The sequence below is a fragment of the Mesoplodon mirus genome (genome assembly GCF_964341445.2).
Source record: "Mesoplodon mirus genome assembly, chromosome: 8".
NCBI lineage: Eukaryota > Metazoa > Chordata > Mammalia > Artiodactyla > Ziphiidae > Mesoplodon > Mesoplodon mirus.
The window spans coordinates 102,046,879-102,061,300 of record NC_138984.1 but is presented as its reverse complement, the minus strand read 5'-3'; the positions used below and the strand labels follow the sequence as shown (position 1 = coordinate 102,061,300).

The 14,422-nt window shown below is 39.9% G+C and overlaps 1 protein-coding gene across 2 annotated transcripts in view; it reads left to right on the top strand.

The window, feature by feature from the left end:
• Window positions 1–14,422, top strand: part of CNTNAP5 (contactin associated protein family member 5) — a gene marked incomplete at its 5' end in the record, with an annotated part of 904,555 nt that overhangs the window by 740,460 nt on the left and 149,673 nt on the right. For both annotated transcript variants that reach the window (XM_082630066.1, XM_082630065.1), the window contains one exon: window positions 934–1,090. In XM_082630066.1, the coding sequence (XP_082486192.1) occupies window positions 934–1,090 (157 nt within the window). The remainder of the gene's footprint in view (window positions 1–933; window positions 1,091–14,422) is intronic.

Below are 14,422 nucleotides of genomic sequence, written 5' to 3'. Positions count from 1 at the left end.
ATAAACCAGAAATTAGAGGTTGCATCCTAGCTTTGTATGGGTTAAATATGACATACAGAGGGGTTTCATTGGCCTATGCAGTGTTGACCTTCATAATATTTCTTTTGTCCAAATCTTTGAACTTCAAATATTGTGACTTCTCTTTAAAAAATTCAAAAGATATGGTAACCCTGGCATTAATCTTTGTCATGACATAAATCAGTGTGGGGCAAGACAGGGTCACCCTGTCCTCTGAGCCAACACTCTCCCCCTCACCTTCGTGTCCACCCCTCCCCACAGTCTACCAGAAACTGAGGACTAATGTCGGGCTAATACTGGCCCCCCATGCTACTATTTATCCTTTTGTAGTTTTAAAAGGAAATTAATTTTTGTATCTATATGTTCAATATTTTTGGTCTAAGATCTAGCCCAGTTTACTCAATTGTGATGCCTGCCTGATTTGGTTAGCATTTGAGCTTGTGACCCTGAGTCTAAACATTGTGATTAATCAATATTCTATTAGAGAAACGTTTTTCATGAAAGTGTTGTTTTTATGAGCACATGTATATAGATATCTCTCTATGTGTGTATATATAGAGAGAGAGAGATAAAGAAAAGGAAGGAAGGAAGGGAGGGAGGAAGGAAGGAAGAAAGAAAAAGAAGGAAAAAGAAAGGAAGGAAGGAAGGAAGAAAGAAAGAAAGAAAAAAGGAAAGAAAGGAGAGAGAACAGAAGGGAAGGAGAAAGAACAGAAGGGAAAAGAGGAAGGAAAGAAGGGAGGGAGGGAGGGATATATATACATTGTACATATGTATGAACATATGTGTATATATATGTGCATACATATGTACAATGTATATATATCCTTCGAGACATTTTCATCTCAGTTTCTGTGACATCCTCTGTGCTATTTCAGGCTTGCCCCACCCTGACTTGTGAAGCATCTTGTCTTTCAGATGGAACCCCATTGACCTGGTGGATCGGACGGTCCAATGAAAGACACCCCTACTGGGGAGGCGCCCCTCCCGGAGTTCAGCAGTGTGACTGTGGCCTAGACGAGAGCTGCCTGGACATTCGACACTTTTGCAATTGTGACGCTGACAAGGACGAATGGTAATGGGTGTCCTGATCCCTCTGCACTCGTGGAGGAAGCCCACGAAGGAATGCATAAAATGTCCCCTAAGACAAAAGAGAATGGATGAGAGATTCATTATGAACTAGGGCTCCTGAATAACGGTGATTGTTTTAACTTTGGAAACTTCTAGTCCTCGTACTTTCAGGGCTATTGCTGAAATTTGTAACATAAAGCATGTTGCCACACCATCACCCCTTTATATTCTGAACATTCAATTTTCAACAGGAGAATGAAATGTAATATTTAGCTTTGCGATTTAGTCAGCATTTCTTTAATGTGTAGAATATAGGCTTTGGGAGAAGGTGTGGGAGATAGGGATGTGTAATTATACAGATTATTTCTTTATTCTCCCATTGTCCTACTGATGATCCAGTCACTGGCCTGCCCTCTTATTGCCACTAAATATAGAGAAAAGAAAATTTATATTTATTAAACACCTATTTGATCCTCATAACAAGCTATTAATTCTTTTTTTGTATTTTTTTGTATTTTTTATTGAAGTATAATTGATTTACAATATGTTAGTTTCAGGTGTACAGCACAGTGATATTCAGTTTCTTTTCCCTTACAGATTATTACAAGATATTGAGCATATATCTTGTAATAATCTATAAGCATATATCTTGTAATGATCATATATTTCCTGTGTTATACAGTAGGTCCTTTTTTATGATTTTTTTAAAACTTTTGTATTGGAGTATACTTGTTTACAATGTTGTGTTACTTTCAGGTGTACAGCAAAGTGATGCAGTTATACATATACATATATCTATTGTTTTTCAGGTTCTTTTCCCATTTTGGTTATTATAGGATATTGAGTAGAGTTCCCTGTGCTATACAATAGGTCCTAGTTGACTGTCTATTTTATATATAGTAGTGTGCATATGTTAATCCCAACCTCCTAATTTATCCCCCCCTCCCTTTTCTCCTTTGGTGAACATAAATTTGACAGAGAAAACAAACCTATTAATATATTATAATTTTCTCACTTTTGAATCTTAAGGTAGAAGAATGTAGATTACAGAGAGGTTAAATACTTTTCTCAATTTTGCACAGGTCTATTAAGAGGTGGATCCAGAATTTGAATTCATGTATAGCTGAGGCCAGACTCTCTCTTCCTCCTCCACAGCAAGTTACTTTTGTAGATAAAGTTTAGTTTTAGTTCTCATGGCCATCACATGTAGTTTTCCTTTGCCCTCCAGGTCAACTGCTTATTTTTTTTTTACTGTATTGATTATGAAAATATGCACGGAACATTTCCAAACCCACTTTGGTTTTGACTGAATTTAAGACATTCTTTGGTTTTGGCTTTGTAATTGTACTTGCTTCATCAAATGCTGCTCAAGTATAGTTAAGAATTCCTATGTCAACCTGCTCTCAACTAGTGGAAATGGCTTTTAAGTAATTTCCCTTCACTGTTTAAATTGATAACAGCAGGAGTGTTTCACATAAAATTTTAGATCCACTAGAAACCTCAGTCCAATGAGGAAAAGACCAAGAACGTGGTTCTATCAGGTTACACTAGATGGACCACAGCTTCAGAATGTTGTAGGGCTGCTTGGGCCCCAAGTCATGTGACCTGAGTCTGATCTCAGGGAGACAGCAGTGAGCAGTCTTTAAGCAGGATCTTAGTTCCCTGCCTAGGAATTGAACTTGAGTAGCCTGGATGAAAACTAGGAATCCTAGCTACCAGTCCACTAGGCACTAGAGACTAGGAGCAAAATTGCCCTGGCTCTTGCCCTCATTTGAAAGCAAGACTGTTTCAAGGAGGCAAAAACTGCAGAAACAGGTACAAAGTTTATTCTTAGAAACACAGCATAGCATGTGGGAGAGCACACAGGGAAGCAGTTTATTTAGACAGAAGCAAAACAGGAATACACACCCAGGGAGAAAGGGTGTGGGCATTCTCCCTAATGAAGAGGGCCACAGTAACAACGTGGTTAAGTCTTTTATGTAGAGGCAGTTCTTCCGGGTCTTTGTTCTCCTCTGGCCAATTATTTTGCTTCTTTTCCCACATCCGACCTGTCTTAGGGCCCTTCCCAATATGCGTGCACATCTTTTTGCCAAGATGGATTCCAGCGTGGAGGCCTTTGGGAGCTTTGACAACACCTACTATGGGATGACGCCCCCTCCCTTTTTGATCCCAGAGGAGCCTCCCTGCACATGTGCCGTTGGGGAGGTCTCCTTGACCTCAGGAGTGATAGATGTGGCCCTTCTATCTCTTTACTCCAGGAGAGCTCAGCTCCTGCCATTAACTTTGTCCTTGGAGTGTTAGGGAAAACAGAGCTCCAATTTACTCTGTTTGACAAACTCCCCAGCTGCTCAGCCCAGGGGCCCAGCTATCTTCTACCTCAGGTCCTTTCTCTTAACATCGTGATCTTCACAGGGGTCAAATCAGATGCAGTTGACTGGACTTCTCCATTCTGTGTGCTCTCACTCTACCCTTCAGAGCCCTCTATCACATCTTGGAGGCCTACAAACCAAAAACAACTCTTGTTCTGTTTGGAGACTGTGTCTTTCTTAACATTATATCCCTGAAGACCTACTCTTTGTAGTGTAGAAGATGATGGTAGTTAACTGAATAGATGAATGTAGAAGACATTTGAGGAGGAGGAAGGATCCCAAAATGGCATCTACAAGCTTGAGAGATGTGTGGAAAGGCTAAATAGTTCTGTGGCCAGGAAAACATAGTCAAAATCCTTTGCAACCAGCAGTTTAGATTTGCTCAGTTTATTTTGATTTTTTAATTTCCCTTCACCATGCTGACATTAGAAATGTATAGATTTATAGACTTACATGGAAACATGTTCATTTTATTCTGTCTAATCAGAGAAGTTGGTAAGGGGGGTAGAAAATAAAGAGTTATTGAACAGGGGAAGTATTTCTCCTAAGTGCCTTCAATTCTCACTTGCTTGTTGGCTGAATTTTTGATCTTTGCTCACTGTTGCCTTTCCTTTGATGAAACTCTTTGCCTACCAAAGGCTGCCTCAGTGCCTTCCCTTCCTAGAGTACAAATGACCATGCCTGGGCTTAATTTAAGGAACACTGAGGAGAAGGGCTGGAGAATCACATCATATCACTTAAAAGTGGAAAATTAGACCATCATATTGAATTGCTGCTACTCTCTCTTCTCCAAGACTTCCCACTGATCATCTCTTCTACTCTGATTCCAGCCTCTCCCTCCTTTGACCTTCTTACTCGTTCACTCACCTTTGAACCCCTCCTATTGACTTCATCATTGAGGTTGTGCTCAGAGAAACTTTTCCTCAACTCTGGTGCTGTCATACCTCTTCCAACATGGCTTATTGCATATTTCATAAGCCTTTGCTCTTCCTTTAGAGCCAGGGGGAAAGCCTCATCATGTGCCACTTTCTGTGGCCAGCAAACTTTTATTTAATTTTAGATGTAGGTTTTGTTCAACAATCAACCTACGAAGGATCAAGAGAAATAATCTGAACTTCCCTTTGTAAAGATGCCAACTTTACCTATGGCTGTCCTAGAGTTATATTGAATATCTCATATATATATATATATAATACAGGGTATAGTATATAAAATACTAAGAACATTTCAGTGTATGATTGTTAAGTGACAATGATGTTTCCTAGGAGTTGTAATATAGTAAACTGCTATCTACTAAATACTATACAAGCCTAAAAAGTCAGTTTTCTGATTCACTTTACCAATCCAGGTGAGATCAGGAATTTCCTTCTATCCTTCTCATGAGGGAGCAGATTCTGATTGAACTCTTCTAGATTTCACTGTATTAGGACAAGTCATAACCTGTCATAAACGATTCTGGAAAATAATTTATTATAGAGGCAACTGTACGTACTATTCCAGCTGACATTTACTCAAATATCGCATGTCTAATGAGTGCCTACTCTGTGCAGTCAGGCAGTTTGCTGTGCAGAGAAAGTCAAGAGCATTACAATCCCTGCCCTTGAGGAACTTGCAGGACAGTGGAAAAGAAAAGGCTAGTTATTTAGCAGTAAATGTAACAGTGTGATGACTTCAGTTATAGACAGAAGCACACATGTGCTTCTTGGTCAACCTGGGGTGCCTATGGGCTGGGATAGTTTGATTTCAAGGAAAAGTGTAGTTAAGATCTGAAGGATCAGAAGAAGTGAGCTAAAGTTACTGTAGTACAAGTAGGTGCTACCATGTATTCAGACACGGAAATGTGAAATAATATAAAAATCACTACTTCCCCCAAATATAAGTATCTTTGTGTAGTTTTTGCACAGTTTTCATGTGGGGAACTTATAGGAGATGTAGGCAGGGAAGAAGGTCAAATCCAGATTACAAAGCTTCTTCTTTTTTTTTTTTGTGGTACGTGGGCCTCTCACTGTTGTGGCCTCTCCCATTGTGGAGCACAGGCTCTGGACGTGCAGGCTCAGCAGCCATGGCTCACGGGCCCAGCCACTCCACGGCATGTGGGATCTTCCGGGACCCGGGCACGAACTCGTGTCCCCTGCATCGGCAGGCGGACTCTCAACCACTGCACCACCAGGGAAGCCCACGAAGCTTCTTGTATGTGAAATAGCAATGAGAGAGCTTTTCTTTGTCTGTAACAGGGGTTGTGGACATAGAACATACATTCAGAGTGAAACACAGCAGAGCCTTGTGGAAATGCATTCATTATTTAAATATTCAATTGTATTATTTACTACAGAAAGGTAAAACACAAAAGCTGGCACTACTATGAAATGGTCATGTTCTCTAACATTCTTCCAACTTGATTCTTAGATAACACGTGGTCCAGCTGGCTTTCCATACATTTCAAACTTTTGTTTCAGACAAGCATGCCCCTTTTGGTGTCCACATGCTTCTAAGAAAGCTCAAACATATTTACCTTATAAAATTCCCTTAAGTTTATGCTCTTGGTAAAGTTAGAATACTGATGTGGGATGGTATAGCATTTAGTAGAGAGCAGTTTGATGTATGACGACTCCTAGATAATATTGTCTCTTAAAAATGTTAAGTATCAGAGAAAGACAAATATCATATGATGTCGCTTATATGTGGCATCTAAAAAGGTGATACAAATGAACTTATTTATAAAGCAGAAACAGATTCACAGACATAAAAAACAAACTCATGGTCACCAAAGGGGAAAGGTGGTGGGGAAGGATAAATTGGGAGTATGGGATTAATGTATACACACTACTATACATAAAATAGATAATCAACAAGGACTTACTGTATAGTACAGGAAACTCTACTCAATGCTCTGTAATAACTTATAATGGAAAATAATCATTTTCCATTTCCCTCCCTGAGGGAAGCCTCAGGGAGATGTGGATCAGGTATACTATGGAGCTGACTTCTCCTGGGGTTTCCATCCCAGCTAAAGAACTAAACAGGAAGAAAAAAAAAAAAAAAGAAATGAGGAAACTTGTCATGAATAACAATCTCAAAGTAAATGATTGTTTGCAAAGGAACTTCTCTTCAACATAATGATTCAGCCTATAGACATCCCCCCAATCAAGTGTTCTCTGATTTAACCACGTCAGATGGATGGGCTGCTGAGAACAAGAAAGGAAACTGGCGACAGCTCCAAGCCTGGGGATCACACAGGAGAGGGTTGGGCTCTATGAGGGGTGGAAAAACAGTCATCTGGGTGGAGAGGTACAAAATGGGACACAGAGGATAGTGGTAGAGGGATTAAAAGGATGGTTGGGTGGTGAGGAGAAGGCAGAGAGATGGTCCAAAGGGTGCCTCTTCGTGATGGCCCATGGCCCGGATGAAAAGTTTTCTCATCCAGACAACCAGGTAGAGCTAAGGTGAAGCTCTCTTTTCTAACAGCAGGACATTCTTTTATTTATTCATAAGCAAGTATAGAGATGTTTATGTGAGTTTTAGTAACTCTGTTCTTTGCCTCTTGCCCTTACTTCACCCTTGTATGAAGCGACATGGCATAGAACAGAAGGAGAAAATGGTATAAAGTTTAAATTCTGGTTATCTGATCATCCAAAAAGGAAACTTATTGTTCTTGTTTTTTTTTTTTTTTTTTTTTTTTTTTTTTTTTTTTTTTTAGCAGGATATGTAAGAGATTTCTTTTTTTTCTCAGCATGTGGAATCCTGGAGCTTCAAACTACTCTTTAGCCCTAGAATCTACTTCTCTGCCACAGAGAAATTGTTTAATAAATGGTGCTAAGCCATGAGTGAAAGATGGGTGAATGACTCCTGTTAAATATATTTTTACCTGTCTGACTTTTGGTACATTGGGCCATGGTGATTCTAGAATTAACTAATATTTGCTGCATTGCTGGCTGTTACCCACCTTTTATTCTCTCACCAGAAATATTTACTCAAAATTTAACCTCAACTTTTTGCTGCAGGTTGATTTTCTCCCGGCTATCAAAGAGTAGTTAGAAGTGATCACGCTGCTCCCAAAGTTAGCTTTTTAAACATTTGTCTTGAGCTGTTCTGTTTGTAAAGACGTGTCTAATCCAGCCCCAGGACCTTGACCTTCACAAGGGCCCTTCACTCCTTTCCCTGGAGACTTAATGAGACAATTGCCTTTAGCAAGAAGATGCTGGTTACATCCAGGAGTTTAGAGTTTTGCTGTTTCCTCACGTAGGATATTCTTTGCTCTCTCAGGCCTCCTTTGATTTCCCCCAAATCTCCACCTCTGGGATCTCCACACTTAGTGCAGTGAGGATGCTTCAGACTCAGTAGTGTCCTAAATGGGGCAGGAATTCTGAATCCTGAAAGAACAGAAAGGCTCTATCTCTTATTTTAAAAAGTAATATTGTACAATCTCAACTGGTGGCAATTTTTTATTCATGAATGTTATTTATGAGCTATTCCATGTAGAGATTAGGAAGGGTTTATCTGGGTTTTTACTCACTCAGTCCCTGAATTCCATGTGCATCTAGCAATGGAGTCAGAGCCAGAGCCTTGGGTTGGAAAGAGTATACTTGGCAATAGTAGACTCTTCATACATTAACTTCTGAGTGAATGAATGAATGATTTTTTTCCTTTCTCCCCATACTATCTTCCTAGAAAAATATGCCCTCTCCTTGCTAGGTATGTTCTGCTGTTTTACTCCTTAAATTGTCACTTAAAGTATATATCCTGGGGCAACTTGATACTGACTTGTTTACACTAACAATCCCATGACTGGGTTTTGGATTGATTTTATTTATTTATTTATTTATTTGTTTATTTATTTATTTATTTATTTATTTATTTATTTATTTATTTATTTATTTAGGCTGCGTTGGGTCTTTGTTGCTGCATGCAGGCTTTCTCTAGTTGCGGCGATTGGGGGCTACTCTTCATTGCCGTGCACGGGCTTTTCATTGCAGTGGCTTCTCTTGTTGCAGAGCACGGGGTCTAGGTGTGCGGGCTTCAGTAGTTGTAGCACATGGGCTCAGTAGTTGTGGCTCCCAGGCTCTAGAGCACAGGCTCAGTAGTTGTGGTGCACGGGCTTCATTGCTCTGTGGCATGTGGGATCTTCCTGGAGCGGGGCTTGAACTCATGTCCCCTGCATTGACAGGCAGATTCTTAACCATTGCACCACCAGGGAAGCCCCTCAGATTGCTTTTAGATAGAGTGTTTTGTGGTACATCTGATAGGACATGATAGAAGGCATCACACACTCAAGGGGAAAAAAAAGGAACAATACAAAAATGGGAAAACACAACTTCTAACCAGGGGTTGATCATTTAAAACTAACATACCACATCATTATCTTACAGAATTCTAGATGAAGTAAAATAGTTAATACTTCAACAAGTGTAGCATTAAGGCCTGTTTTTGTGCCTTTTGTTCAATGATGCCACCATCCTCTCATCTATTTGGAAAATTTCTAATAAGCAATTTAAGACCTGTTGGTTCTGGAAGACAAAACATAGCTATGAAATACTCTTTTTTTTATGATTATAGGAAACACAAATATAGACTGAGGCTTCAGTTGCCTCAGTTACCTGTCAGGCTGTACAACTTTATTATCTCTAAGTTGTCTGCAAAGTCACATTACACATTTTGGGTAACTGCAAAATTGTGAGTATCAGAAATAGATAGAACTCAAAGTCAATATCAAGATTAAAAGTTTACATTTCTTTAGTATATTTTATACAACAGTTTGATTTGGGCAATTGTATACCAAAATATTATCATTTGACTTAAGAATGCAATGGGACTTTGGCTTCTATTTTAATGTGCCTACTTGCCACTAAGTAGCATTACTCACCTAATAGCAGTTCTTACTCAGGACCAAATTAGAGGAGCTGCTTACCTTTTTGTCTGCTCTTTAAGTTTGCTTACAGCTCTCAGTTCTGATTCATCCAGCTGAGGTATCTATATTTAACAATGCCCAGGGAGAATAATTTCTCCTGATTTTTAAAATTTAGGAGTGTTTTATTACAAAATAAATATGTCCTATTATTATTATAAAAAATTCAAATATTGCAGAAATATTAAATAAAAAGGAAGCTCCTTCATCACTATCACTTTGTATCCTCTTACTTCCACCCAACATGTAAAATTTTATACCTAGAGATAATAGTGGGGCATGTAGGGCACATCTACATATAAATATCTTCCTAAGCACATACCATATTTATTAATATGAAAGTTCATTCAGTTTTTACGAAATGTGAGATTGTATTAAATGTGTTATCTGCAGCTTGTTTTTCTACATGAACTACGTCTTGAAGAGCTTTGACTTGGCATCATTAAATAAGCATAAACATCAGTGCCTCCTGTCAATTTTAATGGCTGCAAAGTGAGTTGTCTCATAACTTACAGTTTATCATAAAATAATAAACATTTTATTTTAAAATGATGTTTTACTATTAGAAAAAAATATTGCAGTGAACATTTTTGAGTCTTGACATACTTTATTTTCATTTTTAAAGTTATTATTTCTATCACATAGATTTCTGGCTTGGAATTGTTAAATCATCCACTTTTCTATTTTGATGAATGTGGCCAAATTGTTGAAGGGACTTGGGACTTTATACAGACCACAAGGGAGTCAGTTCAGAACTGGCCTCCCTGAATCTGGGGTGAAATGACAGTCTCTTTGAGCAAGTGGCTTCACCACAGAACTCACTGGGGGTCAAAACAGAGCCCCACAGGAAGGCATTAGTTGCAACCTCCTTTGGGTCAGAACTTGCTGGAACCCTTCAGCAGGTGTGGACAGCTCTGACAGGACCCTGGTGATGTTGTATTCCCCTTCCGTTCTTCCTCTCAGTGTTTGTCATTTCTGTCACACCTGGTCCTGCTCTGAGATCCATGGCAATACTTTCAGCTACCTACAAATAAATACATTCTTTGCATTATTTTCAAAAAGTAGAGTCTTCATCGTTAAGAAGAAGAAGGAGGCGAAAACAGAGGGGAAACAGTTTTATCTCCTTTGCAAATGTGCCTTCTAGATTTTTAGTGAAAATATCATGAGGTAATACATGTAATATATTCAGAACACACACAATTGTGGCTACTTATCCTGGCAGCACCCTCGTTTTCAGGATGTAAAATATAATTGACCTCTATGTAATATCATATTATGTACCGGGATGATCAAATCCTGTATTTGTCACTTAGTGACTATCATTTAGCCTCTCTGAGCTTCAGGCTCTTGTTTGATTGAAGAAAAGAAAAATAAAACCAAAAAGAGAAAAAGAATGCCTATCTCTGGGGAGTTCTGGCTAAGTTGGCATTAATTTGCTCATCTAGCAGGTATGCCAGGTATTTAGTTCTCAAAAATGTGTTAGTCATCATTTTTTATTATTATTTTCTTTATTTTTACAGTATCTTAAATGAACTATGAGGCAACATTGACTTATAGAAGTTAAACTAATTTCTATGAAAGCTATACATACATATATGCAATAAAATGCATAAGATAACTAACTAGCATACCACAGCAATCAAATATATCTTTCAGCCATCACACTCTAGGTGAGACTAGGAAAGAGCACTGAAGACCCTTCTCCCCAAAATGGGGCTGCCCTCTGAAAGTTCACTGGTAAAACTCACCATGTCATGGCTGGAGTGTTTCTTCCTCCATGGAAATCAACCAGGAGACTGCTTGATAATTGTGTCACTGAAGAGTTTGTGGACTCCCAGAATTCCTGTCAAGGTGACCTATGTGTAATCTCAGAGAATGCAGGGCTGGAAAATCATTGCAAATTAGTCAACTGAAACCTAATCAAAGTGTATCTCGTGTGGAGAAAGCCTGTGTGAATGGAATGGGGAGAGTCAGCCCGAAACCCACAAGGACAACTCAAGGACTCAGGGCCAGGTTATTCCAGCCTGCCTGGAGAAGATGTAGACAGATGTGGGAAACACAGCTTCCACTCACGAGAGAGCCTCTCTCTGCAGGAGCCAGATGAGGTCTGGGGAACAGGAGAGCACACCGGTTATGGAAAAAGTTTTGCTTCCAACCCTAGCCTCTCCACTTGCCAACAGTGCCCCCTGAGAATTTGTATCTCCTCTCTCAACCTCTGTTGCCTCTGCTGCACGAGGCAGGCAATGTTATAACGCCACCATAGGGCTGTGCCGAGGGTGAAACAAGATCAGGTGTAAAACTCTATTCGTGTGCTCACCTGGCCAGAGAAATGCAAGAGGTGGCTCCCATCCTCAGGTCCTGAGATGTGAGATGCTCAGCTGAACCCCAGAGCCATCAGTAAGTTTAAGAATAGCAGCCCAACACCCAAGCAGGGCCTCTAACATATGGATCTTTTTCTTTAGGAAGAGCTCCTCCAGTAAAAGGCAAGGGTGGTTTTAAATTGCATTTTATTTTCTACTCTAATATGTTAAATATTTTGGAATTTGGACCCTACCTGTAAGAGATAGAGACTTCTTTACAAGGTTTGAAGCAATAAAGTACATCTTGTGGTCCACATGTGTGAGTATGTTTCTGGAGGTGTGGACACAAGTGAGAGGGAGGGAGGGGGCAGAGAGAGGAAAAGTAAGGGGCAGGTCAGGTAACTATCTCCCAGACCCAGGCTGACTCTGGGCCTCAGAGTAAAACTGAGGCCAGGAGGATGAGGATAGGGCAGCTGAACAGAGACCTAAAGTTGGGGAGTTTGGTGGAAGTCGTCGGTCAAGAATGAAGGAGGAAGTGAGGAAAAAGAGGAGACATGAAGATCCGCAGGTGTACGGCCTCAGCAGCTGAGAGCCTGGGACCAAGGCCTTGACAGAACTGAGTATCAAGTAGGGTGGCTGATCCCTGGGGAAGTGACCAGTGGAGGGGGTTTGAGCATATTAGTTAAGAGATGACGATTGATGTCCAAAGGAGATCTTTCATAGGTAGTCGAATGAATATGTATTCCTCGGAAAATGCATGTGAGTGTGTGAGTGTGTGTGTGTGTGAGTGTGTGTGTAACAGGAAAGAAGGCAGCACTGTAAAATGCTGCAGCAACGTGGAGTAAGTTAGGGACTGGCATTTCCATTCTGTGGAAATGAGCGATTCTCTGAAGTTTCAGGGGGCTGGAAGGAGAAGAGGTCAATTTTGGTAGGCCTGGGAGGAGAGTGAGAGAGAAGAAAAAATGAAGACTTCCTGTGAAGAGCTTTTATGGCACTACTGAATGTTTCTTTCTTTCTTTCCTATCCAGAACAGGTTAATCCAATGATGCCTACAAAAACCTTCAACCTTGCTAGTACTTTTTAAAATCAGTTTTATACTCATAAAATCTGGAGGGCCATTTACATTTCTTAACAATAAAGTAGTATTGGGTAAACTCTGGCTGTATTCACATACCAAGACCAGATTTTGTTTTCTCACATCTACTTGAGAAGAGCCCTATGGCTTCAGTTTTCTTAAAGTATTTACTAAAGAAATGTAATTTCTGAAAATGTTAAATATATGCCAACATCGTCTTGTTTTGCCCCTCATGTTTCTTGTACTAGGGACTGAAATCAAGACTCCGGATATGGCCTGGTCAGTGTGGGGGCGCAGCTAGAAGGATATTATCCTCTGGTGTGGACTTGTCTATGTGACCACAGTCAACGTTTGCACTTGCTGTTTTGTCAACCAAGTGACCCTTGAGCTCATTGTGTGCTTCTTGTCATCTAATCCCTTAGGTTCTTCTTTTTTTTTTTTTTAAGTCTCAATAAGGAAGACAAAAGGTAAATAATGCCTTAACCAATATGGCATTTAGACTTGTAGAACTGTTTATGGGCCTCATCCTGGCTATACCACTTTTGCAGCCACAGCAAATGGAGTGCTTCATGTCTCCCACTCAACAGAAAGTTATGCAGAGTTTCCTGAGAATAATTCATTCAGAGTCACACAAGGGCTTCCAAGGGACCTGAGGTCTTGAGTTCTTTACATAATTTTCTAGGTTTATCTTCTTTATGAATAATGTGTTATATGTTACTTTTGGGTGACTGAAAGAGAGAAGAATATAAAAAGGAAAAAAAAATCTCTCTTAATCAGCTCAGTCACCCAAATGATGCTATAAAAAGAATTGCAACAGTTAACCAAAAACTGGCTGACAGAAAAAAAAAAAAAAAGGCAGTATATGAGTTTTCACTGCACTTTAATGATACACTAAAGAAATCAGTAGCCCCTGTTCTGCTCTGCAAACCTGATTTTGGTAAAGTCCCTAGATTCAGATAGAAAAACTAAGAGGAGACCACATTGGCTAATTCTGTGCCATACTTTTGCTCTTGAGAATATTTGAGTCTTTTCCTTAATGTGCATGTTTTTTTTGTTTGTTTTTTTTTTTGTTTTTTTTTTTTTTTTCTTTTTTCTTTTTGCGGTATGCGGGCCTCTCACTGTTGTGGCCTCCCCCGTTGCGGAGCACAGGCTCCGGATGCGCAGGCCCAGCGGCCATGGCTCACGGGCCCAGCCGCTCCGCGGCATATGGGATCCTCCCAGACCGGGGCACGAACCCGTATCCCCTGCATCGGCAGGCGGACTCTCAACCACTGCACCACCAGGGAGGCCCAATGTGCATGTTTTATCATTAGGTCACATGTGTTTCTTGAGAACCATGTGTCTGTTATCTATTCTTTGTGCCCTTCAAGCTTCCATAAGCTGGGATCTTTGGCTGGCCAACAGTAGGGCACTTTTTCTTATTTTCCTTTCAAAAATTCTTTGTATTTTACATTTTTTTTCACACTTGACTGGGACTTTCAATAACTATTTATTGAATCCTTACTATGTGATAGTCAACATGTGAACTTTTATATACATTATCTACTTTGATTTATACAACAACATCGAATTAGTATTATTATCCCCATTTAAGAAATTAGGAAACTGAGTCCCAGGCTGACCTCATGACATCATACAACCCATGTGTTGAGGCACATGTTTTAAGCTAGGTCCGTCTGGCCTAATGACA